The following is a 26,902-nucleotide window of genomic DNA, read 5'->3' as shown; positions in this document are numbered from 1 at the left end:
AAAGCTGGACCGGTCCTATTTTTTGCGCCTGTTTGTTTGGTGTCTCTAATTCCCCAAAGTTGGTAACACTGTATTGCTAGACTTCAGCTGAACATGTTGTTGTTAAATGCGCAGATAAAGTGACTAAAACAGCATAGTCTGGCTACGAGATAAAGCTGCCGAGATTTAATATGAATATGTCATTTATTAAAAGGCTGATTGTAAGTGGAAGACTGCCTGGAAAATGTCAGTCGTTCACATAGTATGTATACTATATGGGCGAGTGTATAAATATGCATGATGCCTAGTGAAAATATCTTTGCTTTCCGGAACATTGATCTCCCTATATAAAATTAAACGGGAATGCGCCGTCCCCTCCCCTCTCCCCTCTTTTGCACACCACTGATTTCGCTTAGGTGCCCTTTCCTGCCCAAGGCAGGCGTTCTTGTTCTTGCTGCCTGTGTAATGAGCGTGTTCATGGTTTTGTGTGCACTTCAAATGTAAATGTGGACAGGAGTAGTATTAGGGGCACAAACAAAATAACGTGTTGGTGCATCTCTTTGGAAACAAACTGTAGTAGCTTCAAGTCCAGAGGAGTAGGACCTTTCTTTATGAGATATGTGACACATCCTATTTTCGGAGAGGGCTCTGTGCAGCCACCGGCGAGTCATTGCTCACTGTAATCCCACATAGTTTTGAGGACTGCAGAGGTCTGTAGTACAGGGCATTGGCCCCTCAGAGCATCGCCTAATGCGATCTATATGGATTGCAGCTTTTAAGTTTCATAGGTTCTAGAATTACAAATTAGCTAATTTTAATCAAAACATGTGAAATGTTATCCTGGCTGGATATAAAGGCTGACTGTGCTGGATCCTCTGGGTTTGTTTTGTTTACTTTGGCTGCAGGCACACTCAGCGGTTTGGGAGATAGTTGTTCTTCTACAGTATAACAGATGTTTGTCTGAAAGGGTGAGGAAGAAACAAAAACAACATTGTGTGAAGGAGAAAAATTACACAATTTTAAACTAATGCTTTGGTATTAAGCACTGGCATTAACCTTCGTGTAGAGAGCTTCTCTTTTTTAATCATGACTAACTGCTTAAAGTTAGGAACCTCAAGATTTCAGCTGACTTGAAAACTAAATGTGTGTAGAAAGGACATTTTGAACCCATGTAATTTCTGGTTGAGAGTGAGACAGCTGGTGGCAAAACCTTCCATAGCCCACCTTTGAGCATAAACTATGCTATATATGCTATGCATTTTCAGTAGAACAGTTGGCTGCTATCTTCTAAGAAGGGAAAAAGAGGGGAGAAAAAAGAAGTAGTTTGAATTTTTGACTGGTTGAGAAAGTTAAAATCCTGTGGCAATCGTTTACCCTTTTTCTTTACTGATGAATTAAGACGTCTAGTTGTTCTTAATAAACCCGGAGAATACAATAATGTGACAAATTGGTTACAGTGTGCAAAATGCAGTGAAATGACAGAGGGAGCACAATGTGCCCTTGTGTAGGTTTGTATCTGTAATGTTCAAACAGACTGACTGTTTCCCTTCATCTGAACTGCTTTCATCTGGACCAGTGTAAAATAAGCTCTGGTAAGTAATCACAGCAGAGTAGAAAGAAAGGAATGTATACAGCAATAGACAGCCTAAGCTGTAAAAACTGTAACCTGAGTATCAGCAGCAGATCAGATATCAAGGCTTTAAGGTAGGGGAAATGAAAGAGATGAAGGGGAGGAAAAGACGAGAGAGGGAATGGAAAAGTCAGCTTGGAAAGTAAAGGAGAAGTAGGAGGGCCCCCTCAGGGAAATTTGGCTCAGGGGTTAGGGAATTTTATCATGGTGTACAGTGACCTACTCAGGTTTCAGCCCACGTTGGATCGAATTGCCTCCCTTTGCAAGCAGAAAGAAAAAGGACTGGTGTATATGCGATTTCTTTTTGTCCCCCCCTTTGGATAATAAAAAGGCCATTGGTACAAGTGTCTATTTTAAGTACAGTAAATTCAAGGTACTATGAATGAGCAATAATATTACCTCATCACAGATACTTCCTTCGAGATTTGCTGTTTGATACAGTCAGGCATTTACTTGAGGAGGATCACAACACCTAAGTGCTTGCTTTAGTGTTTTCCAACAGTAGTGTCACAGCTTGGTTTTAATATGACTGGATGGATATTCAGGTTGCTCGCTCTTTCCTTATGCCAGATATTGAGTTACGTTTTTGTTATCGCTAACCTAATGTACATGATGGTTATTACAAATTTTAATTTGATACAATGTTGTGTGCAAAAAGTACATGACTCTGCACAGTTTTCTGATATTACGTTTCCATGAAAAATATATTCACGAGGAACTGTTTTGTTACACTGTGACCTTTATAGCCACTCTTTCATATTTTCTTGTTTTTTCTTTTGTCCTCCTTCCTCCTTCAGATGAGACTTTCCAGTTTTTCTTCCAGAGGTAGCATTCACCTCGCACCTTGGAGGAAAAGCAGATAGTTATTCTGAAAATCAGTTTGGTGCCATTTTTTACTTGCTGGTGAATAACAGAAGGTCCTCTTCAGATCCAAATCTATTGTCATCAGGGAACCCACTACTATTTTAAGACTAAAATATTTGTTAAAGTTTAATTGATGAAAGCGCTTGTCTAGGCACAGTGGTGGATCCCTCATCCATCTCTCCTCAGTTTATTTCCATTTGCCATCCTGCTGCTAGGTAGCAGTGCTGCTCAGGAGGAATAGCTAGGTGCTCTGCAATGTGAAGTGAGGTTGCATCCAATACTGAATTGCACTGGAAGTTCTCTTGCACAGATGAGGCAATGTATCCATGTATCTCTAGCAGTTGAAAGGTAAGCAGTTAATTTGTGGTGTAATTTCACAGGGCTGCTCCATGTGCCCAAGGAGTTTGCTGTCCATAAATATTCTCAGAAACTAATTTGTATATAAAATTGGGCTTTGTTCCTGGTGCCTAAAGCTTAGGCAGCCCCATCTGTTATCATTTAATAGTAAGCTCATCAGAATATCTTTCAGTTTAGTGTTTAAATAGTCCCTGTTTGGCATTTGAAAGTCTTACTGTCAGAAGGAGGAAAGTGGTGAAGCAGGCGTAGCAGCCCTATGCCTGGAGCGAGCCAGTTTGCTCCGAGCGCTCGGAAGATTCCAAGGAAACTCCTCCCTTCTCTCCTGAAAAGCAAAAAATATCTTTGGGAAAGTGGAAAAGCAGACAGACTTTATCAATTGTATTGTTTCAGGAGACCAAGGTTTTTCTGTGGAGTGTGCATGGAAGTTTTGTGGGATGGCTGCAGATGGGTTGCCTGTGTGCACAGGGAGCCTCACCTGGCAGGGCACTGCAGGAATAGTGCTTCCCCAGACAAAGTGGGTTGTACAGAACCAAAGGTACGTGAGAGGACAAAGGAAAGTAAAGCATCATGGAATTTTGCTTTCTGATAGCATAAAGGTCTAATCATAGAATTCAGTATGGCAACAACATAAACAAGCAAAGAATGTGAGGGCTGGAAAAAAAGATCCAGGTTTGTATAGTGCCTCTAGAAATATTTTTATTTCCTTGATGCAGTGAAAGTGAAAAGTGAATTTGTGGGGCTCTGCATTGAGTGGGTTTTGAAGGCAAGGAAGTGGAGTGGAGCCACTATGCTTCCTCCCAGATCTGAAATAAACATTCAGCAGTAAAATCTAGAAGAAAATTAGTCTGACAGACTCATTCTCCCCTGTGTTTCCTGCCTCCGTGTTTGCCAGGCCTCATTCGATGAAGCCAGGCCTTGCCCCCTGTGAATAAGGTTCATAGAGAAGGGAAGTCAAGAGATCTAAGATGGAAAGACACACATGACATAGCTTGAGAATGTATTAATTAGCAAAGATTTGGGGAAATGGTGCATTATAATGTAAAAAATCAAACTGTAGGTATACTGTTATGATGAAATGAATCCTAAAGTGAGAATAAATGTGGTTATATTTTTACTGCCTAGCATGTAAGTCAGATTCAGAAAGGAAGGAAACTGCAGTCTAGTGAGTCAACACGCTCTTCTTCATCTTTCAGGGGAATAGGGAGCAAATTCAAGTAGAAATATCAATGAGCATAACAGTTAGTTATCCTGGCTCTTCCAGGAGGGAAGATATTTCTGTGTAGTACAAGAACAGAGAAATCATACAGCTAAAACACGCAAATTACACATTGCCCCACAGTGGTGATAAGTGGTTTGGGACTTAGCAGTGGGCAAAAGCTGAATTGCCACCTATTGAGAAGGAAAGGCTTTGGCTGTGGTGTGAGACTGGGGCACTGGAGCGTTTTTGGGCCAGTTTCTTTGGCAGGCGTGAACTGGTTGTACCACAGCTGTAGTGAATTCTTGGGCACTCAGCAGCTGTAATGCTCTGTCAGCTAGAGAAGAGCAGGAGGTTTGGCTCCTGTGGGATGTCAACCAACTGCCTGGGTGCGCTGGCAGCTGCAGAGGGGACTGGTGTTTCCACTGTGGTCTCGAAAGCTTGTCTGCTTGGTGCATGGCATGGCAGAATGAGTGTGGAAGGATGTGGGACAGGATTTCTGTGGTTTTATTCTCCGCTCTGGTCACACTGTGTGTGGCACCAGGGCTTGGTCTCTGTTTTTCCATGGGGGACTGGACATTGCCTCCACACCTGGCTGAAGTTAGGCTCCGTGCTCTACATTTGCAGTGAAATCGGTGCCTCCCTGCAGGGGGGGCTCCCTTTGGGCTGAGTGGATGTAAGGGTCCCAGCTTAGCAGTGCGATTGCTGACCTGAGATTTTATTGATTATGAGCAAGGTTTTCTCTCTGTGCTAGTCTTTCGCATCATCCCAGCCCTATGGCATTGCTGTGGGATTGCAGCCTCATTCTGCAGACACTCCATATCCTTTTGGAGAATGAGTCTGAAAGTAGGCATGGACTACCTTAATGCCTCTGCTGTCCTGTTCCTGCCGAAGCTTTGAATTGTGGCTCCTTCACATCCTCCATCTGGTCATCCACACTTGCCTTCACATCTCCTCCCTGGTCTTTGGCAGGTCTATTACCTTGCAATTCCTCTGGCTCCTGTCTAGCCTGCTTGATCACTGCTGCTTCTGCTTTCCTGCTCCGGTGTTGAGTCCACATTCCTGCTTTTCTCAAGCCTCAATGTTATAATCATCACCCTTTCTTTCACTAAGCCTTTGAAACTTGTGTATCTTTCAGTGACTTTCTGCTTTGCACAGGTTTCTTTCTGCTTTTGTACAGGTTGTGTATTATATTAATATGCTTTCTTCCTTTCCTTAGCTTCACTAAGAACTGATCTTTGTCTCTCTTATTTTTTCTTTTTCTTCTTTCCCCCCTCCACTGCATTCACACAGAGAAAAATTATCTCCTCATTTGTGTTTTGACTATTGCCACCACACTGGTCTTTACAAATCCCATCTTGTTACCATGTCTTGTATCCATGTGTATTGTGTCTATCATTGAAGTGGAAGAAGGGAAAATACATTAAAACAATGGATTAATAGTGGTCAGCTTCAGGACAGCAGCTTCAGCATGGTCTCAACTGTCAGGGCATTAGACATCTCTGCTAATGGGTGTTGTAGTCAGGAGTCTGAGGGAAGGTGGTGGTGTTCTTTGGATACCAATCTATGCAAGAGAGTCAGTGTGGAAAAAAACATTTCTCAGGTTTGACACTCAGCTTGCTGAGGATGGGGTCATGCTTTCCATTTACTGTGAACAAAGTGTGGTGTAATGGAGCTCTGGCTGTTAGTCACTGAGAGAATGGTATTAAGGGTGACTTGGAGCGTTGCAGTAGGTAAGATAAATTATGAAGCAGAATGTTTTCATTTTTTTTTTTTTTGTAACAATCCAAGCCACTCTTTTTGGGAAATCAGTGTTTAAAAGGTGCTTACTTCTGTTATTGCTGGCATGCAACCTCATTGTACTCTAATTGAAATTGGTAGAAAAGACCCCATTCATTTACTATTTTATAAAAGAGTCAGATCTCTATGATGAGTGATTTTGAAATGCAATTTATTTTTTGTCAGTGTGAGTGTTCATTTTGGTGCATCACTTATCATGGATAGTTTAAATGAGATGTGAAAGGTACTTAAATTTGGTGCCATTACAAACCCAACCATCATTTTGAGTACATTTTGAAGGGACAGATACATGTATGAATTTTCAGGAAAAAACAAACATATATACAACCTTGCTTATGTATTCCATGACAGTAATTAGAAATTATTCATTGTCTGAGTTGATCAGCAGTGCAAATAAAACACAAAGCATCCACAGGAGGCAAATTTAGAGCTACTCAATTAATTTGGTTGCATGGGGTTTAAATCGGTAAGACTTTGTCAATTGGTCTCTACCTTGCTAGATTAGTCTCTAGGGCTGTGTCTCCATAGTTGAAATTCAGCAAAGCAAGGGAAGCTGGCAGACCTTGCCTTTGGGCCTCCACGAGCTCTTTCACATCATTTTGGGTGAGCTGCAGTGGAGATTTGACTCCCAGGTCATTCTGTTATTGGGTTCCCATGGGTTACGAACATCTGCATCATTCGAGTGATGTAGGTAATTGTTAGCCACATTTACACTGCATGGTGCTCATTGAAAACTGTAGTAGTGGTTCAGAATTCAGATATCATACTTATAATGCTGAGTCTAGAAGCAGAGGTGGGATGATGGAATATTTTCCAGCAATTTGGGGCTGCACAGGACAGCCACAGAATTGTGACTTCCATCGGATGGTAAGGTGAAAATGCAGAAAGGGAAAACCAAAAGGAAATGCGTGCTTTAGAGGGGTCTGCTCTGGGGTTTTGTTTTGGGTTTTCTTTTCCTGAAATGTGTTTGTAGCATAATTGCAGAGATGATTCTCTTGGAAGAGTACAAATTGCTTGTGTTTATTGCTTATAGCTGCTTTACAGAGCTCCTTGAGTGACAGGAACACCTATGTAATCTGGTGTGATGAATGAGCCAGGAGCAGTGCAGCGCTCCGAGGTTCTGGGGCACAGCGCCTGCTGTAGCTTTGAATTCAAAAGCAATTATCATCTGATTAATTTTATTTATTTGTTTAAATGACTGGAGCATTGCTGTGTTCTATCATTAGACTTTCTCCCACTCAAAAATTAAGCTAGAGTAGTTACTAGACAAAATCTGGCAACCTGCAAATTTGACATTTACCATTTGTTTTGAATTGGTATTGTATTCTCCTTATTCCTTTGCCTGAGTCCTGGGAGACAGTGCTTATCAGAAGCATTATTTTAGAAGTCAAGGTCTTGGAGGAATATGAAGTTTGGAATTTGTTTTAGAAGAGTGTTAATAAAAAAAATAGCAAAAACCAAATAGAAAGGCTCTGTGTGTGGCTTTTTTTGTTTCAACTTATAGTTGTCATACTACTTTAAACTGATCTTTGCCATTGCAATAATTCATTGGCTGGTTTCCTGTGGTAGTTTCCTAAATCCGTAAGCTGTAGAGCTCTGTGGCACTATTTGGTTTCAGAAAGCTTTGTTGCCTGGCTGCAGATTTCTTTACTTACTCCACTAAATCTGCTGGCCCAATAATGAGCATTTTCTACAGAAATATTTTTGCCTCATGACCTAGAGGACATATTTTTAATAGAAATTGAGGGTTATGACAGTCATGTTCCATACTTTGCATTTCCATACAAACATAAAATGTAACCACTCAACCGCCTGGAAATTGGTTTGAAAATAAGTATGGCAAAATTGAGGAAGGTTTTCTTAAACAAATATAAGAAATGTTTGTATGAAAAACGATGGTAGAATGCTTTCACAGTGAAGAATCTTTAAGTGCTTTGACTATGCAAGGGCTTATAACTGAGAAAAAACGTCTGCTGTGATTTTATTTGATTTGGTTCATGGGCACCTCAAGGAACTGTAATTGTGTCAGTGACCTGCTCCAGCTGAAAAGACTGTAACGCAGTAAGATTGATTAACTGCTGGTTGAAAAAAAACCCCTGGTTTTCTGTTATTCTCTTGCTGCAGTCTTAAATATTTTATGGCAACATAGACAAGTTTGTGTGAGGAATGTATGTTAAAATATTTCTGACATTGAATGTCAGAGCAAAAGTCATAAATAACTCTCCTTTTCATTTTCTTTAAATTACAGACATATGAGTCTCTGTCATAATTACATGTGCCAGTTGGAGATTTAAATGCATTTCACTTTATGCACTTGAGTTATGAAATGAACATTAGTCTTTAAGGAGGTGGGCCAAACCTGACACTTCCTCATGTAGCACAGATATGGTTCGATTTATGCAGTCTTCCCTTCCTTCTAAATGGTTATTGATTAAATAAATAAGTAGGTAATTTTTCTCTTTCAGAACTTTGCTGAAAACACTATGAATGAGCTCCTTGGCTGGTATGGTTATGATAAGGTTGAACTGAAAGATGGAGAAGATATTGAATTCAGGAACTACTCAGCAGATGGGGAAAGCCGCCAGCACATTTCTGTTCTCAAAGGTAACCAGACTTCATGTTTCTGTGCTCATATAAAGGAGGATTAATAGCTCAACCTGTCTGATTGGTGTTGATTGTGAAGCATGTTCTGCTATTTGTTTCTTGGTTGCTTTACATAAAAATATCTGAGATACCTAGTGGTACAGGGAAGCTAATAGGCTATGAAGAAAGTCACTTAACAAATCTGCTGTTGGTGTATTGATATATTGTTATATATTGATATATATCTTCACAAATAATACCTTTTGTGTTTCAATTGAAAGCCACGTGCCTGTGGTATCAATAAACTACTCACAACTGGAGAAAGGAGGGAGTACTTTCTTAGCAGGGGGGCCTTCAGGAACCCTTTTGCTTCCCATACTAAGGCTGGTTGGCCTACAGCTTTTTAAAATATTGAAAGATTTTAAACCAGAATATTCACACATGTAGGAACAAGTGTGAGTGTTCACAAAAGGCTTCTCATCCATGTTTGTACTATACTGTCTTCTGCACTGTGGTTGAAATTTTCCATGGATGGAATTTGTTTGAGACCCGGATGAATCTTTGTGATTCAAAATGTGAAGGATGAGAGCCTGTTGGTTTGTTCAGTCATTCAGTTTTTGCCTTCTGACTCCTCAGTCTCAGGGAATGGATAGGGGCTTGTTATCAGAGTAAGGAGAAGAGTAGAAAATTGCTGCCCAACAGGAGTTTCTCAAAGGTGAGGTAAAGAGAGGAAATTCCAGCAGTTTTTATGCACTTGGAGTACTACTTTCACTGTGTTTGTGGACAGCAGTGTTTGGCTTTTCTTTCTGGTAGCCAGCAGCAGCACTGTATTCAGTGAGTATTGCAATGGGTACTGGCAACAGAGAGACCCGTGCAGAGGGACAGATGACTAGAAAAAAAGGGAAAAAATTAGAGGTAAGGTGAAACAACCTAATTATGTTAAAATTGAATATTTGCAGCTTGTTAGCTCTGTAACAGCATTGGTGATCAATATTTATTTTTCATTGAAAATGTAATGTCATTAAGCTATCTTTGAAGAAACTTGTGCCTGTGTAGTAATGCACTTAATTTATTTCTGTTTTAATAAATGCATCTTTTACTGAATGATTACTGGCTCCAGTCTATGCTTGATGAAATTTATGACATACGTTTTCATAGGCACATGATAGAAATCATATGTTTTAAGTACCATAGGTGTCGAATGCCTGTGACAGGTAGAAATTTTTGGTGTATGCAGTTTTTGGGAGGGGAAAAAGCACATTTCTTGTTCTGAGAGATGGGATAAGAGGGAATCCCATGGCTGAGAAATATTAGAGAAATTCCTACAAATAAGAATCCTGAGGTGATTTGGGATTAAAGAATTAGAATAATAACTGTCATCATTTTATGTACACTTTGCTGTGATTTCAATATTTTGTTCCTTTCTTTATATTCCTTTCATTATTACTACTCGTATTATTTATAGAGAATAGGAATTCTTTTATTCTTCAGTTCATGCTCCTTGTGCTGGTGAAGTCACAGCACACCAGCTGTGATCACCATGAAAGCAGTAGAAATGAAGTACAAGAATAGGATACCATTGACTAAATCAGACATACTAAGGCTATGCATGACAAAATAATCCCACCTTTTACCTTCTGCAAAAAGAAAGTGTGAGTTTGATTTTGAAAAAAAATGGAGCAGTCCTGAAGATTACTGGAAAGTATAAATTGCTTTAAAAGGGAAAATACCTGGGTTTTTGGGCACCATTCTTTTATTAGGGTAAGTAATGTAATGAAGAGATTGGTGAAAGTATGTAGGGCCATTTAATAAATTTATGTGTCATACTGTACAATGTGTTCTTTGTGTTTTACAGAAAATTCTTTGCCAAAACCAAAATTACCTGAGGACAGTGTTATTTCACCGTACAATATAAACCCAAGCTACCCAGGGCTTGCCACAGGAAATGGACTATCAGACTCACCAGCAGGGTCAAAGGATCATGGGAATGTACCTATTATTGTCCCATTAATTCCACCACCTTTCATAAAGCCACCAGCAGGTAATTCCTAATGAACATGTAAAAATGGTTACTGTTATTGACAATGTCCTGAGATCACAGGATCACAGTGTCTTAGCAAGAGGGCTGATTTCAAAATGATTCAAATCCAGTCACAGGGAGCTTTAAAAATGAGTGGGGGAGTGGTTTTAATCACTTTAGTATTCTTGAAAATCTCCCCCTAATGCAACGACAACAAACTTGCATTGCTTGTGACACTTCTCATTGTTCTCTCAGCACCTCAACAACATTTGCTTTTAGGAAAAAAAATGTTCTGGTGAATAAAGCCTTTAACTAAATTAATGGAAGATTATTAAATTAAAAATAGGCTGCATGAAGGAAACTGTGAAAGAGACAAAGCCATCAAATCAATATCATGTCTTTATATCAGGTTAACAGGCTCATACTGGGAAAACTGTCTCTTGATTCCCATTGAAATCCCTGACTGCTGTCTCTCAAGGGTTTAATATGATCTTGACTCTACCCAGGAGACTGCACTGAGATTTTACATTTTCATTAGATTTTTATCAGGAGTGGTTTTCTAACATGCCATTCCTCAGAGTTTGCATGAAAAATGATTTATTCCCCTCTGCATGCTGCTTACTGTAATCTGTGAAAGGCTCTCTTACGGCTACACCAGGGTGATTAATTGTTGTGCTATTGTTTACTGCTCCACACGATGTGAAAATTAGTGAATCCAGATAGGAGCAGGCTGAGTCCTACTTCCGTGGACTTTCCTGGCTGTTGTTGTGGTTGTTCTCGAGTGACAAAGGCACAGAGGACTATAGGGTGACATGCAACTCCTACCCAAGAACATCAGCTCTCCACACACAGGGCTAAAGAAATGCCAGCAAGTGCCAGGGTGCCTCTGCAGAGGCAGAACTGCTTGTAGGATCGGGCCCAGATGTTGGATGGTCACCTCTGCCTTCTTAACATTGTCTAAAGGTAGCTGTAAAATGGTGATTGATCCAAGAAAGTGTTTGCCTATTGTTGGTCTTGTAACAGAGTACAATTGCCCCTCCTAAATTATTGTTATGCCATTGAATTTTATCTCTAAAGAAGTATATAATATGCTATGAATAATTTTCAAATGTTACTCAATACATGCTCCTTGCCAAAGACTTTCAATCTATTTTATACGATATTTGCTAATTACCAAAGCTATTTGGGCCCATTCCTGCAGCCTTTACACAGCTAAAGATCTCAGGCCATATGGGCTGGATCCTCAGCTGCTGTTGATTTGGCCCTAAAGCTTTAATCAAGGGCTTGTGCCATCCCAAGCTATTTTCCCCTCCAATCCGAGTCACGAATGAATCCAGAATGCTGAATTTGTGGTATGTGAACACAAGGCTATAGCATGCATTGTGCAAATTGCCACAGTTGCTGGAATTTTATGACACTAAATAGGCAGGAGGAGATTGAACTATGAAGTAGAAAAACAAATTACTGCAACAGTAGTTAAGTGGACACAAGGGAATCCTGGCCAAGTCAACTGCCTTCTGTTCTTTGCCTGTCCACCTACAACATATGATCCTGTGTTCAAATGTACCTCTAAGGGTAATGTGGAGAGAGAGCTTTTCCTAAGTGTTTTCTACCTTTAGGTTTTTAATTAATTCATTAACAACAAATATCGTTGTACCTGCACAGGAGATAACGAATGCATAATCTCTGCCTCCTCTCACTTTATCCCATGGTCGGTAATGAGCAGTAGATTACCATGACTTCTGAGCAGATCAACTTATTTATCTCACCTTTGTTTTAGAGACCAAAGCTTGGGATTGGAGGGGGAGGAGAATCACCTCCTTTGTGGGATTTGCAACAAGCATGGGTAATAATGGTTTTGTTTTATCTTAGGGCGTAGGTGCCCTAGCCGTGATCACCCCAAAGAGCCTGGCAAGAAACAACTGGTAGGAAAGGGAGTACAAAGGCACCAGGAGAGCCAGTGTGTGAGGCAGTGGTCTTGGCACTGCACTTTGACACCGCTTTGTGGGCACAACTTCAAAGCAGAAAACTTCAGAGTGATACAAAGCCAGACAAGAGTAACTCTGGGGATGTTTTCTTGGAGTCCCTCACAAGCACAGGGGATGACTTTGGAAACAGCACAAAGGTGCTTCTTTGACTTGAGCAGGCAAATGATTAGACTCACCTCATTAATTAATAAGGAGAAGGTTTACATCTTGAGCATGGGGGACAGACAGGCTATGACTGACCCACCACAAACACTAAAGCATTTATCCACAGTTGAGTGGATAAATGAAGTATGGGGACGAGAGAGAGAGGCAGCAAGAGGCCAAGAGAAAGTTTCAAGGTTAAAATGCTGGGCAGAAAAAGGGGTGTTTGCAGCATGTTTTGTGTGGACACACAGAGGGCAAAGTTACATTACAGGCCAGAGAGAGCACCAGGTAGCAATGCACTGTAGTGACTGGGAGACTAAGAATTAGGATATGTCCAGAGTTTTTGAATGGATGAGAAAAGCTTTTAGATACTGCACAGGAGAAAAATCTACAAGACTTCAATATAACTCGAAAGGGAGTGCCCACAGGTGAAAATGATACCTAAATCATGAACCTGAAGGACAGGAAAAATGGTGCAGTCCATCCTTATTGAGCAAATAATATGGAGTGAGCACTCAGGGAGAAATTATTAAGACTTTAATTCTTGCTGTATTGATCTTGAACAGAAGGGTCAGCATGAATAAAGAAGTGTCAGAGAGGCAGGCTGAGGTATTCATTTGGACAGGAGTGTAATGGTCTGAAGAGGATAAGCAGATCCATTAAATTATTAGGTGAATAATTTTGCTGATAAGATTCAATACAGGTAAGAGGAAGGAGAGCAGAGCATGGGGGATGCTCACAAACCTGAAGAGAAATAAGGGTACTCTGCAATGTGCACTCACAGCAATTGCAGAGGTAGAAAAGACAAAGTCAGGAAGCCAAGGGAAACAGGATTTCTAGGAAGGTTAATATGATTCTTTATCAGAAACAGCTATCAGTTTGAAAAAGAGGAGGAAGGAGTGCTGATATTAAACTGCCTAGGAAGCTGTCATTGAAGATTTCAGCAGACTAGGTTTTCCTTGAGCATGCTGGAAAGCTTTGAACAAGTGTCCTGTTTGCATTCATATTTTGTATGACCAGGCTAAAACCTTCAAGAGTTAACAAAATTACTCTTTTTCCTCTCATGCCTATTTTGCAGTAAGGTGGTTTTTGTTTTGATGGGATTTTTTTTGTTTGGTTGTTTTTTTTAAATTTGAAAACCAAATAATTTTGAGCAGTCTGACTAAAATTTTGTCTTCACAAGCTGTTCAGATTTCTGTTTTAGTCAAATGCAATGTTAGGTTCCAATTTGCTTATATGATTCTGGAAGACATTAGGGTGGTACTAACCAAATATAAACAGCTCCAGTAAAGACAATCTCTCCTTGCTGTACCTCATAATTAAACCCAAAAAAGGCCGAGTTAAATGCATGAGCTCTATGTGGTGCACTGAGTGTCTACAGACTCAGGTTATGGTGTGTCAGTGGGGGATGCTAAATCCAGCCATGGGAAGCCTCTGCCAGGAGACTGCAGGTTACTCAGACGTGGAGGCTGTCTGCAAGAGAACTGCCCTGATCTGCAACACCCGGCAGATAGACCACACTGGAGCAGTGCCCAAATCAAACACGACTTTTTAAGTCAGCATCAGCCATCCAACCTGCATCTGGAAGCATATAAGTAGTCAATGCAGCCTCCAGAAAGCTGCTGTAAGAGTCTCCTTGTGGCTAGTAAGAGTCCATCTTGCCCAGCTGGCTGGTAACTACGTTTAGACCCGGCAGCAGATTCTGAGTGATCTTCAAGGTTAGTCTTGAGTATAGCCTATTGCAACAAAGTGATCCTAAGATTAGTTCTGCTTGATGCTAGAAGGTTCTTATTTTCTGCATAGCAATGTAAAGAAGGCTGGTGGTTTTTTTAAATTGTTTGTTTGTTTGGTTTTTCCAATTTAAACATTGCATAGAAATAGCGAGGAACAGAAATGCAATAGACTGAAATGAGCCAGAACTAAAAATCTCACCACAGTTGTGCAGAGTATATGGCCTTAGTATGTAGAATGTATGCAAACATTTTGTTGTTCTGCAGCCTTTAATGATACAGTAAATTTGAGAGGGCACTTAGGGTGATTCTGCCCTTTTGCTTAGGCAAGTTTGGACAACTCTTGTTACCTGGGATGAAGGAAGGCTGAAATCAAGAGTAGTCAAAGAAGAATGCAAAAAATTCTTTCAATGCGGGTGAGAACAAGCTGCCTCCTTCCCCTGGCACCTGCTGGAGGCTATGTTGTCTCAGATTTCCCATTCCTTTGAGTGCTCTTTGATTTATTTTATCTTGTGATCCCCACAGCAGTGCCTTGGTAGAGGGGCACAACTGCTGGTTGTTCTGTCCTTTGAGCAATGAGGGTCAACAAAATCCCTCCCTTTCCTGCCCTCTTCTGTGTACAAGTGAGGCACAGAGTGCGCCGACTGCTCTGAGCATCCCAAACAAGAACGGCTTCCTGTGATGCTGTGCTGGGAGGGGAGGTCACTGCCAAGGGACACAGGAGAAGGGGAGGCAAAAAGCGTGATGTCATGCAGTTGACTGAGCTTTCCACAGAGGAAAAAAGTACAAGGGAAAAATAATGCTCCTTCCCAAGGTTTTCACAAGATACCGAGTACCTTTGGAGAAAGGGGATGTAAATCCTGCAATGCACAGATGAGTGTCTCGACATAATGTTGGGTTCCAGATTGTAATGACTGGAGTTGTACCAGAAGTTATCAGAAACTTCTGAAGGTGAAGGAGGACTGGGCTGGAGGAATCTGATGAGGCAAAATGTCTTAAAGGAGAAGCATTTCCAGTGCTGACTTGTAAAATCAGCCTGTGACCTAGGCTGGCAAATATCAGATCCAAATACTGAAGTAAGTGTTTAGTTACTTTATGGAAAGAAATTAGTGATTTTCTGTATTATGGTTTAGCATCACTTTAGAATTAAAGTTTATAGGAGATTTTGTAAATACAAGTGCAGATGAGTAACTTTGTGCAACATATAGGAAATAAGCAGAGTTCCTGCCCTACAAACATTCTGGAACAGCCTGCTGTAACCTCTCTCAATATTTAAATTGCATTGGAGGAACCTGAAAGCATAAATGATGTTTTAAATGGTATTTAGCAGGCCACTAACAATGAATTCCAAGATCATCTGTCAAAATTCACTGAGGAATTGGATCTATGACTACAGTAGCAAGAAGTTTGATTCCAGGCAGAATAGAGTGGCAGTTTTCCTTAAGTAAAGACCACATTACCAGATTGTCAGATCTAGTTAAGTCTGTATTTGGAGGACACTTTCATTTTACTGTGCTCTGGATCCCTCTTCAGTATTTCACAAATATCTTCTGGTTGCTGAACAGTGTTACATTTCTCTAACTGTAGGTTTTGTCCCCTGATAAAGACCACTGCAACAAATCCTATAGTCACTACTCTTCAAATTATTTCTCTTGTTTTCAGTTTGAAACATCATCCTATTTACACGTAGGGTTATTACTGCCTGGGTTTTTAAATGCCAGTGGTTGCCAGGATGCCTGCCCCATCTAGCCCACTGTTGATGTCTTTTGCTCTCTGCAGAGGGCCAAGTGTTTCCTTTGTGCTAAAAAGAAAATCATTAAGTCCATGTATGCACCTTAATAGCATATATTCAAAGTACACAGGGAGTTCTCCCTCTATTAACAGAAATAGGTGCTTTTTTTGTTTGCATGTTTAAAACCTGCCTAAATGCCAGCTTTTGTGTTGTGCATTCAGTCCCTACAGAACTATGCATAAGAATGTTCCTCGCAGATGCATAGAAAACATAAGCAGGCCATGGTTCCCCAAAATGATTTTTTCAAAAGGGGCTGGGACATTTTGCTTTATTGGCAGAGTAGTGAACTTGAAGAGACTGGTCCTTAAAAGGAAATGCATTGTAGAGGCTCTGATATTTCCATAGCGATGGCTGCAGCAAGCTTTCTATTGTCAGCCCTATATTTTAATCTTCTTCTGGTAATTACTTTTTTAAGGTACTTTTTGTACCTTAAGTTTGTCAAGTGCCCCATCTGTTCAGAGGACCGGTGCTTAAGCTGATATCACAAGGGGATGTGCAGCAATGTCTCGGGAGTTTTGATCCTTCACCGTTTTTAGTTTGTGATCAATTTGGTAAAGTATTTTGGGTGTAAGAAAATTGGCTGTAATGGTGCTTCTGCCTTGCTTGGGATCAACAGCCTCGAGAACTACTTGGGGATGAAAAATCTGAATACATGTTACTTGGTTTTCTTCAATGGCGATCTGGGATTTCAGAAGCAGCAGGCAAGTAACTTGGAATTATCCAATTCTGAAATCCTGGCAGGTCCCAGTGGAAACAGTGAGCCCTTACTGTTATTGCTGCAGATGCTCAAGTCAAGATCTAAAGTCTTTAAAAAGGAAGTTTTGGAGCTTTTCATTACAAAGTAATAGTGAAAGCAGCTAAAATATTTAAAGATATATATACACCAGTGGATTGAGCCCAGTTCCCAGCTCAAAGTAAAAGGGCTATTATAGCTCCCTACCCCAAAAAACCTGGGATCCAAACTACCTGTGTGAGGGGGTGAGATGCAGCAATAAGAGAGGGAAGTAGATGAAAGTAGTAATGGAGAGACATGGCTTGACAGTGTGATGGAAGGAAACTCATGCCAGAGATGTGTTGGTTGGTTGGGAGACATGAGATGCCAAGATATTTTTTGTATCAGATCATAGATACAACCACAGTCAAGGTACAGGTTTCACAAAGACTCACTCAGTCCCGGTGCTGTACTTGAGATCTCAATGCCAAACATTTTGTCCTCCTGGTCTTCCTTCTGCATAGAAGTGCTGTGGTTGGGCACCTTTGGGAGAGATGTTATCTTCTTGTCAGAAGAATTGAGTATCTCCTGCCAAATTTCTTGCAAGGAAATACTGAAAGCAAGTTTTTGAAGTACCTGCCCTTGAGTCATCATAATATGCAGGATTAGAGCTGCATTTAGTTTCACCCAATTTTTTGAAGCTGGAGTTAAAATTGAAATACATCTCAGTTCCAAAAGTATTAGTAGAGTGTTGCAACCTAAAACTTAGTAAACTGATCAGGATTTAACTCCAGAATTGTAGAGATTTTAGGAACATTGCACCAAACACCTTAGATTGTGCTGGTTTGCTTAGATAAAGAGACCGGGCTGTTCATGATGGATTTACTCCATTGTACTCATTGCTTTCCTCCACTTCCCCCACCTCTTTAAATTATGGCTCCGTATAAGATCGATTAGTGTAAACTGCTGCTCATTGGGTTTAAGAGGAACAATTTTCTGCAGCTCCTTCACACGGGTTTGAAAGGAAAAAAATACCAAACATTCTGCTTAATTAAGACCTAAAGAGGCGGTGCAAACTTTTGATGATTAATTGAAGCATGCTTTAGACTGATGCATATTTAGTTATTATAATGTGATAATTTTATCTTGTTATACAAACTACTCCCTTTGGGAACATGATTTAACACTGCAAACACTCCGTGTTTATTGCATTGTTCATTATGAAAAATACACAGGATAAAAACCACAAGGAGATGTAACTGAACAGTATCTGTGTGGTGGGTGCAGGGAGTACTTCTTCCACCTGTAATGACACAACCCAGAGGCTGAAAAACACAATATTGTAACTCCCACAATATCTCTCCCTGTGAAGAGCTGAGAACTCAGAAGAGCAGAGGCTGGAAATTTAAATCTTGTGCAGTATGTAGAAAGAATTTATCCTTCTATTACCTGGTCTAATTACAGAGGACAACAATATGTATGTTCTGCTGAATGTCCTCCTTTTACTATTCAGTTGTGTCAGTCACACCTCCTCTTTGTCTCACCTGTAAGAGTGCCCATGCTACCTGTCATAAATGTGACAGATTTATGCTCTCAGTGCTCGGAGAGTACTTTGCAAAAACAGGTCATAAAGTTGCAGGCCCAGATGGAGGGGGGAAAAAATAAGCAGTTATTAAGAAGTATTTTCTTTCACTTCAAAATTCTCTGTGCCAGGACTTGCAAATGGTATTTTTGTATTTTACAAACATGTCTCAGCATAGCTATATGAGCCCTAAAAGTGATGGTGAATGATCTTCTTCAGAAGAGCTGCTCCAGTGAGAGCTCACATGATGGATGTAGGCATGGTGTCAGGATGAGCTCATGTTACTTTAAGCGGGTATGCTAAGCTAGACTACCAGCAAAAGTCTGACTATGAGCAAAGGAGACCATTGCTGATGTAATAAACTGGTATAATTATTGTGGAGAAGCTTTCTTAGTGCAGTTCTAATCAAGAAAAGATTAGAATAAAGATTGAAGACAGATAACAGGTCTTAAATTACTGGATTTGAAATTTCCTGCTTCCCTGTGATCTCTTAGCAGCAAGTTCTTCTAGCTGAGTGCTCTAGGAACAGAGATTTGATACATTTTCCTGAAAGCAAGGCAGGAATCTGGTAAAGTGATTTTCGAAGAATTTGGCCTTGAAAAATGAAGGTCTGTGAAAAAGTGAGAGGAATTTTATCTTGAATGGAATGCAAGATACAAATTTCTGGTTTCAGATTATTCCAACCTATGTTTAGCAGATGACAGCACTTAAATCCCAAGAGTCTCTTTTCTTATTTCACACAGTCTTAACGTTTTGAGGCTACATTATTGCTTCTCACTGCTGGTAGAAATACATGAAGTAAGACTTTCTGCCGATGTTGCAGTCCTGGTTTTTGGTCTCTAAGCTTAATACACTGTAACAAAACATGCCTATTAGTTCTTTTCACAAGGTCTGCTCAGATCTCTGCCACAACTGGTGTGAAGAAGGAAAGCACATAGTCAGGTTTGGACCTTTATCATCGTCCCCAGCTGTCATCCATACTCATAGGGCACACCTCTGTACTCTCCCAGGTACCAAGCATGACTTCCTTTCTCTGCTGTTCTCAGCATCACTTGTAGCTGAAAGAAAGGATTTGATTTTAGACCAAGTTTTTGCTCCTGCTGGGTTGGACCCAGTTGAAGGTTGGATGTTTTCTATTTCATTTGATGAACTGCACTATAAAAAGTTAGATTTGCATCAAAAATTGACTTGGGTAAATCTAAGCTTGAGGGAGCAGAGATGACTTGAAAAGTGATGTATTAGTGTCCTGTTACAGGAAGTGTGTACTCTCAACCCCCTTCTGAAGTACTGCTATTCCCTGGCTGCTTCACATGGCCATACTCAGTTAATCCTTCTGTAGCAGTGTTCCTGAGTCTATTAAATTGAAGAGGCATCTAGTTCTATTATTGCTGTTACCATAAAGTGAAAAGGATTGCATTTTTTGATGAGTAGGATGAGAAAGGAGTAGAACAGAGAAATAGTTTGAGTTCTTTGTATATAGCTAGACTATTTCCTTCCCTTTCCCCCTTTCTTCTTTCGAAATGATGACCATTTTGACTAATGTTGGTGATGCCTCCTGGATATTGCGTATCACTTCCTGGAAGTGCATACAGTGGCTGGAAGTAGTAGTTTATAGACCATTCTCTGCTATTTTTTTTTGACCGTCAGATCCATGGACCACAGGTGAAGCCATGCTGCTTCAGAGGATTCTCTGTGAGGTGGTGGTGAAGTTCTGGACAGGGCATGGCAGGACAGCAACTTGACACAGAAGGTCTCTCTCCCTCTCCTCTTCTCCCCTTGCCAGGATATATCTTAGAGGGTCTTTGGTAGAAGGAGGTGGGCTGGACCTGACTGTCCTGCATAACAGCCTGCAGAGAAGTGAATGATGTGGCTTTTCCATGTAAACAGCTGCTGCTGGGAGCCTGTGTAATTAGAAATGAACAATTGTGTGGGTCTTTCTCATCATCTATGGGAGACAGTTCATGTGAATCAGTGAACAGAAATTGAGTGACAGCTGAGGTGTTCCCCCTATCAAATCACTCATGAAAGCCCCTGAGAATCCCAGTAGTGCACCTCTGCGTTTCCCTTTAAAAACTGTGCCCCAGACATGCTAACCAACTTCAAAAATACCTACTTCAGCGCCTACTTTGCCAGTGAACTCTCTTTCAGCTCTGTAATATTCTTTTTTTCATTTATGAGTTCCTCTCACCAGAAATGAAGACTATTAGAAAGGTATCACTGGTAGATCTTCTCTTTTCCAGAGATAAAATGCTTCTTATCAGTAGGGGAATATATGTTACTGTTATCTGAAACAAGAGTCTGCTGTCTGGTTCCTTTGATTCAGGGATCTTCTGTTGTCCTGGTACATTCAAAGGGGCAGGTTCAGTCTCTAAGGAATCGGTTTATTATGGTGCAAAGGTAGCTGAATCAGGGTGCCTTTGTAAAAGATAACTACTTCAAATGGCTCAGGATAAGAGTGGGGGGAAGAGCTCTTGGTCTGTGCTGGAGTGGTTGGCATCCTGGACAAGATCAGCCTGTAGAGAAAGCGGCAATGACCCTGTGCAAAACCACCACACCAGCACCCTGTGTGCCTGGCTGATGTTACAGCCAGCTCAGGGCAGGCTTTTTGACCCTAGAGATGGCTAGTGATAATTTTGGCCAAATTGTTATGATTTCCCTTCGTGTTCAGTATATGAAGGCGCTTCTAATACTAGCAAATCCCTCTCCAAAGGGTAAGTGATACAATACGTTAAACAAGAATCTGAGCTATAACTTGGCCTTAAATATAGGTTTAAAGGTAGACAGTCTGATTAAAACTAAAAGGTCATTATTTTACATTGTAGAATTTTATTTGTAGCTGTAAATCATAACACAATTTGTGGAAGGAAAAAAAGTTATTAAACTGGCAATATTTATTCCAATAAGGTGAGTAAAATGCAGCACGTAGTTCTGAGTTATGATAGTCAGGGAAAGGAGCCAAATCACTCTGCTAAAAATTAGTTTGCCAATAATTTTACAGAACGATGACAGCGTAGCTTCAAAAACAAATCCTTTATAGGGAAATAGGATGGCTGCATGACAGAATCTCTAAGCTATGAATTCTCCACAGCTCATGGACCAGGAACTGCTTTAACAATTAGTCTCCAGGGATATTTTTTCCCAGAAGTTAGACAATGGCTGCTGTCTGTAACTGAAAGGTCATTCAGTATCATAAACTGGACATAAGAACTGAAGAATTCTGAATTTTAAGTCAGAGAGTTCTGCTAACTTATTGACTTGATCTGTTCAGTAGGCTTAAGTATTCACTGCTGTTGTCTGTGACACTGAGGTAGGAATGATGATCACAAGGATATTGCTGCACATCAGTAAATAAGCTCTGGGGTATTTTTACATGGCAGAAGGTACACATGCCACATTTGTAACACATGTTAGAGAAGAACTTGAAAGAGACTCAGGAACTTTGCCTGAATTAAAATTTGACCAATGAGCATAATGACTGAAAAGTAACCTGGCAGATTTTGCCACAGTGCTGCCACTTCTGCCTTGCTTAAGTCTGTATTTCTGTGACTGCTGAATTCACACAAAAGCTCCCTGTTTTGTATGCTAGTAATTTCAAAATAATACAGAGAAGGGGTGTTTTATGTTCCTTCTTATTTAGAAGAGGGCCCGTGTTAGAGACCTGCCTTGGTGCAGCACCTTCTGGCTGTGTTTTATCGCCAGCTTGCTGAGCAGAGCATCTCAGGGACTCACTACAGCAGACTGTAAGTAACAAGAACAAAGCAGCAATGCTCACTAAACCTTCAGCCTTGGCTACTCATTTAATAAAGAGTTGTACGCTCTTAAGCATGCTAAAAAGTTCTCGAGATTTCCAGACATTTTCAGCAGTGCACAATTTTTGGAGCTAATCATCTTTTCCAGCCATTTTAGAAGCTTTGCCAGTCTGCTGAGTCTGGCTGGCACAGGTCACTGCCTGCCTGAGGATGAAGCTGGTGATCACAGGCAGACACAATTCTGCTCTCTGACAGTATGGGAGTTAGAAATAAGATGAGCTGGTGCTGCTTGTATCTAAGAGTAAGTGTGCAGATGTCTGAGGAAGGTGTTTGCATCTCATGTAAACATTGTTCTTATATTTTTGTTGTAGAAGATGATGTGTCAAATGTACAAATAATGTGTGCCTGGTGCCAGAAAGTTGGAATCAAGCGCTATTCCCTGAGTATGGGAAGTGAAGTGAAATGCTTCTGCAGCGAGAAGTGCTTTGCAGCTTGCCGAAGAGCATATTTCAAGAGAAACAAGGTAAGAGAAATAAGGAAAGATGTAACCTACATGGACATGGCTTTATTCAGGCCCAGCCTGAGTCTCATTTAGCATCTAATAGAAACTCCTTTCTTTTGTTTTCTCTGTTTCACCTAGTCCCACCACTTTCCATCTGTATTGTCTGTTGGACTGTCAGCCCTTTACTAACCTTCTTTCTTTCAGTTTCTCTCAGCTTGAAACTTGGGTTTTGTGAGAGTCAGGGAATTTAATAAACATTAACATAAGACTCTGAATTTGGCCTTAGAGTCTCTGGATACTTCCTGCACATACACAGCTAGGAGGAAGTATCAAAGAAATAGAGTAGAGAAAGGTTGTGTATGACAGTGCCACCTGGCATTGGGATTATGGCCAGTGGGTAAATGCTTTCAGGGCCCAAGTCTCAGTCCCATCACAATATTGGACATCTTTTCACTGCTGCTAGTGAACTCTAGTTTCATTCTTTAAAAGTGTATAATTTTTAATAACTTATCATTGCTACAAAATTCAGACAATATACAGTTTTTGGGTTGGGGTAAGCAATGTTAGAACATCTAGAGTAGTGTGAAAGCCCCTCCTACTCAATATAAATTTAACTCCGTCTAAAATTAGAAAGCAATCCTAATATTGAATGTCTACAAAAATTGCTGTAATCGCTGAAGCACAGTGCCTGAAAATGCCCTCTAGGTTACTTCAACAGCTGTTTTTCTGCAGCGGAATTCGTAACATGTCATTTAAAGAAAAATAGAGAAGAAACACCTCAAATTTTTAGTTGTTGAAAGAGTAACTGTGTCCTTTTGGTGATCAGTGTGAGCCGTTAGGTAACTTTATTGTCTTAGAAGTGTTAATCATTCATAAAACACTTTACATTTTCCTAAATGATGCCATTTACCCTCATGCTTCAGAACATTCCAAGCCTGTCAAGTTCAAACTGACTTCAGATCTCTAAATCTAGTCTTTTGCATCTGTCATAATAACAAATAAGTACATATGGATTCTAGACTCAAGATGCAATGTTATAGCAAATTAACCTCCTTTATAAATTTGGGTCACATCATCCTGCCAAAAAAAAAAAAAAAAAAAAGCCTGAAGAATTAGGTTGCAAAAATCAGTGGAGTGGAATTTTAGTGGCAGTCTTGGAGAATCAAGCTCATAGTGTCTACTGGAGCATACAGGCAAGTATAAGTCACATGAGTATTCTGTGAAGAGTGTTGTTTACATTCTTTTTATCTAGAAAAGGTGTAGCAGAGGGAAATACATGCTCCTTAGATGCTCCTAATTTGAGAATAAATTCACATGGATGTATATGCATGTGCACACTCGCATTTTTATCACATGCAGTTCAGGGTGCCTTACAATGTGCAAGACACAGTCCAGACACCCTGGACTCTGTCGTCTAATGCTCCTGTGACTTCCAGTCACAAATTTACCTGGATAAGACACTTCCTAGAAATGGAGGCATTGTCAGTGATCCTGGTTAGGTGGTCCTGTGTGTCCAGAACTGATGAGTACCAGACAATTTGGGAAACCTCGGAGAGGCAGATGAAAGAACTTGGTGTATTCTTTCTCACTTACCGCTTAGATCCTGAAATAAGAGATTTAGATCTCCACTAAATGAAAATAAATGCATGTTAACATAATGCATAGGTGTACTTCAACCTTCTAGTAACCTATTAGTATTCAGTAATAGTTTATGACCACGAATTCAATCAGTGAAGCAGTATATGAAAAAGTTCCCTTTTACCTGACTTACTATTTATTACCCTTGTGTTTTATTGGAGGCTTTCTTGTCCTTATATTATGAGAAAGAAAGAATGAATTAGAGCTTCACATTCTCTTTGATTCCCTTTCCTACACCTCTGCTATCTTCTTCTGGAAGATGCTGAATATTTCCATCCAGAAAGCTCTCTATATTCATTATTTTTGTGTGTGTGTATGTACAAACACAAACACACACACGTATATATAGACAAGATAGATGTTCCTAATATTTCCATATACCAGCATATCCCAGTGAAATGTCCTATTATTCGCTAAAGAAGTTTCAAACTAGCAAAATGTCATGTGGGAGGACTTGGCAAAGCATGGTGAGAAAACATTATCATGTTGATTGGCTCTGCTTCAAAGCTAAGCCAATGAGTTAAATTTTCTTTCTCTTTGGACCTGTGGAACCTGGAATTTCACAGGATCTGACTGAGCAGAGGAAATCTGTAGCTGCCCCTTACGTGTATGTTTATGGCATTAGATGATCTGAGGACAGAATATTTAGGAAGTGCTGCTGTTAAATTAAGACAAACACAGTAGAACTCAGCAGACCCTCATGCTTCTGGTTTTGCACTACACTGTTAGTAACAGAGTGGAATCTTGAGGAATAAGATTAAAAGATCCAGGATGCAATAGTTTCAGATTTAACTGCTGACCTTTGCTCTGTTACTGCTATTCCAACAGCGTACCTGTCTTCTCCATTACTCTAATGCATATTTATGTATTTTAAGGAATTATGCCACTCTACACTTTCTCATTTTTCAAACAGAGGAGCAAAACAGTCACGTTTCACCTGCCTTATGCATGTTTTAAACAGTGGATCTCTGCCACAATATAGTGTTGTATTACATTAAATATGTACAGCTGCTGCATTTCTGGGAGCTGATAGGACTTTGTGGTCACTTTATATAAAGCTTGAGTTTCCTAATGGATCACGTTAAGCAGTCTTCCCTCTCTTCCCTGGATAAGAAGCGCTGTAGTAAGTGCTTGCCTCAGATGATAGCACTGTTTAAGCAGTAAAGAATTAGTTATCACTAATGCCTCAAAACAGCACTGAGTAATGCTGTGAATTATCCATCCCTGAATGACAATGTCTGTGTTCAGAATGAGGACTTTTGTAATCACCCTAATGAAAAAGTCTTTTCCCATACATAGGGCAAATGCACACTGCATGCCACGGATTCCCAACTGGGAGAAGGCTTGGCATGATCCCATACTGGAGTGCCCTGAAACTGCTCCACAAAGCCCCAGGTCAGCTGGGCACTGTCTGCTCCCAATTTCTAACTTCTTCCCAGCCCTTCCCTGCGCTAGGTTTAGCAAGAGTAGCAACACACTGCAATAAGCTGGTACCTTCCTGGCCTTGGGAGCTTTGACCCCAAGGAATTGAGTCAGAGGTGCCTGTCAGGCTTTCCTGCCTTTTGTCCTGCTGGAGTCCTGTCTAATTGTGCTCCACAAGCTGTGTCCCTGTATCCACTGCATCCATGCATAGCTAGGGCATCAGGGAGCTTCATGCCTGCGATGGGAAGTTTGTAAGGAAAGAGACTGGTGCAACCTTAAGTTGCTTTCCTTATAAGAAATGCAAATTTTGCTCCAGGTATTTTGAAGTCATGACGGTTTAAAATTATATCAGCCAGCAGCCATGCCTTGCAAGAATAGAAATATATATGTTTTGAAATTATAAAGGCTCTTCCAACAGAGTAAATTTATCTAAATTATCAGATATAATTTTACAAAAAATTGAGGCTTTTACCCCATTAAGCAAAACCCAAAGTATTTCGACAAGATCCAATTTATAAAGAAACCTAAAAATGCCACGACTGCCACTCCCAAACAAAAATAACCCAAATCTGCATTCCTGCTCCTGTTTTGTCCAGTTTGCCCAGTCAAATACACATAATGAATACTATATAATGACAAGCTGTTGAGTATAATAATACTGATTAAAAGGAACCATTGCTGGAAAAGCAAGCATTTGGGACTAATATTAGTAACCAAAGATAGAAGATTTGGATGCTCCCTTCTTAGATTTAATTTTATAGGCCAACTAATACAAAGTTAAGTACCAAAGAGTCATGTGAGGGCAAAAAGCACTAGACCACCAAGTTTCAGAATATGAAATTTAAAGGGAACAGTTGGACTCATAATTGGATCCAAGGAGTCTGAAGCTTGAAGAGATTAATTTTGAAATTAAGTTGACTCAATGGGTCAGAAAACAAATTTATAAGAAATAATCAAATGTGGAACTAGGACTGACTTCACAGAGGTTATAAACTCTCTTCACACATATATTAAAGAATAATTTACTTAATTTGACTAAGACTTTGGAGACATAGTGACTGCAAGGTTCTCAGGCAGCATTTTATACTTAACCTTGTCCCTGCTTTGCACTGCCTCCCAATTAGGAAGAAAGATAGATGTTTTTGTTTACAGTGCAGTCCAATTTCATTCATACTAATAAACAAAAAGGCATAAATCAAAAAGTAAAAGTAAGCT

At 40.2% G+C, this 26,902-nt stretch overlaps 1 protein-coding gene across 2 annotated transcripts in view; it reads left to right on the top strand.

The window, feature by feature from the left end:
• The window catches only part of SOBP (sine oculis binding protein homolog), a 113,594-nt gene that overhangs the window by 916 nt on the left and 85,776 nt on the right, over window positions 1–26,902 (top strand). For both annotated transcript variants that reach the window (XM_014887874.2, XM_088161940.1), the window contains exons 2-4: window positions 8,291–8,429; window positions 10,264–10,449; window positions 22,497–22,648. In XM_014887874.2, the coding sequence (XP_014743360.1) occupies window positions 8,291–8,429; window positions 10,264–10,449; window positions 22,497–22,648 (477 nt within the window). The remainder of the gene's footprint in view (window positions 1–8,290; window positions 8,430–10,263; window positions 10,450–22,496; window positions 22,649–26,902) is intronic.

Source organism: Sturnus vulgaris, chromosome 3 (assembly GCF_052056855.1).
Source record: "Sturnus vulgaris isolate bStuVul1 chromosome 3, bStuVul1.hap1, whole genome shotgun sequence".
NCBI lineage: Eukaryota > Metazoa > Chordata > Aves > Passeriformes > Sturnidae > Sturnus > Sturnus vulgaris.
Note: the sequence above shows the minus strand (reverse complement) of the source record. Positions and strands in the feature narration are given on the sequence as shown.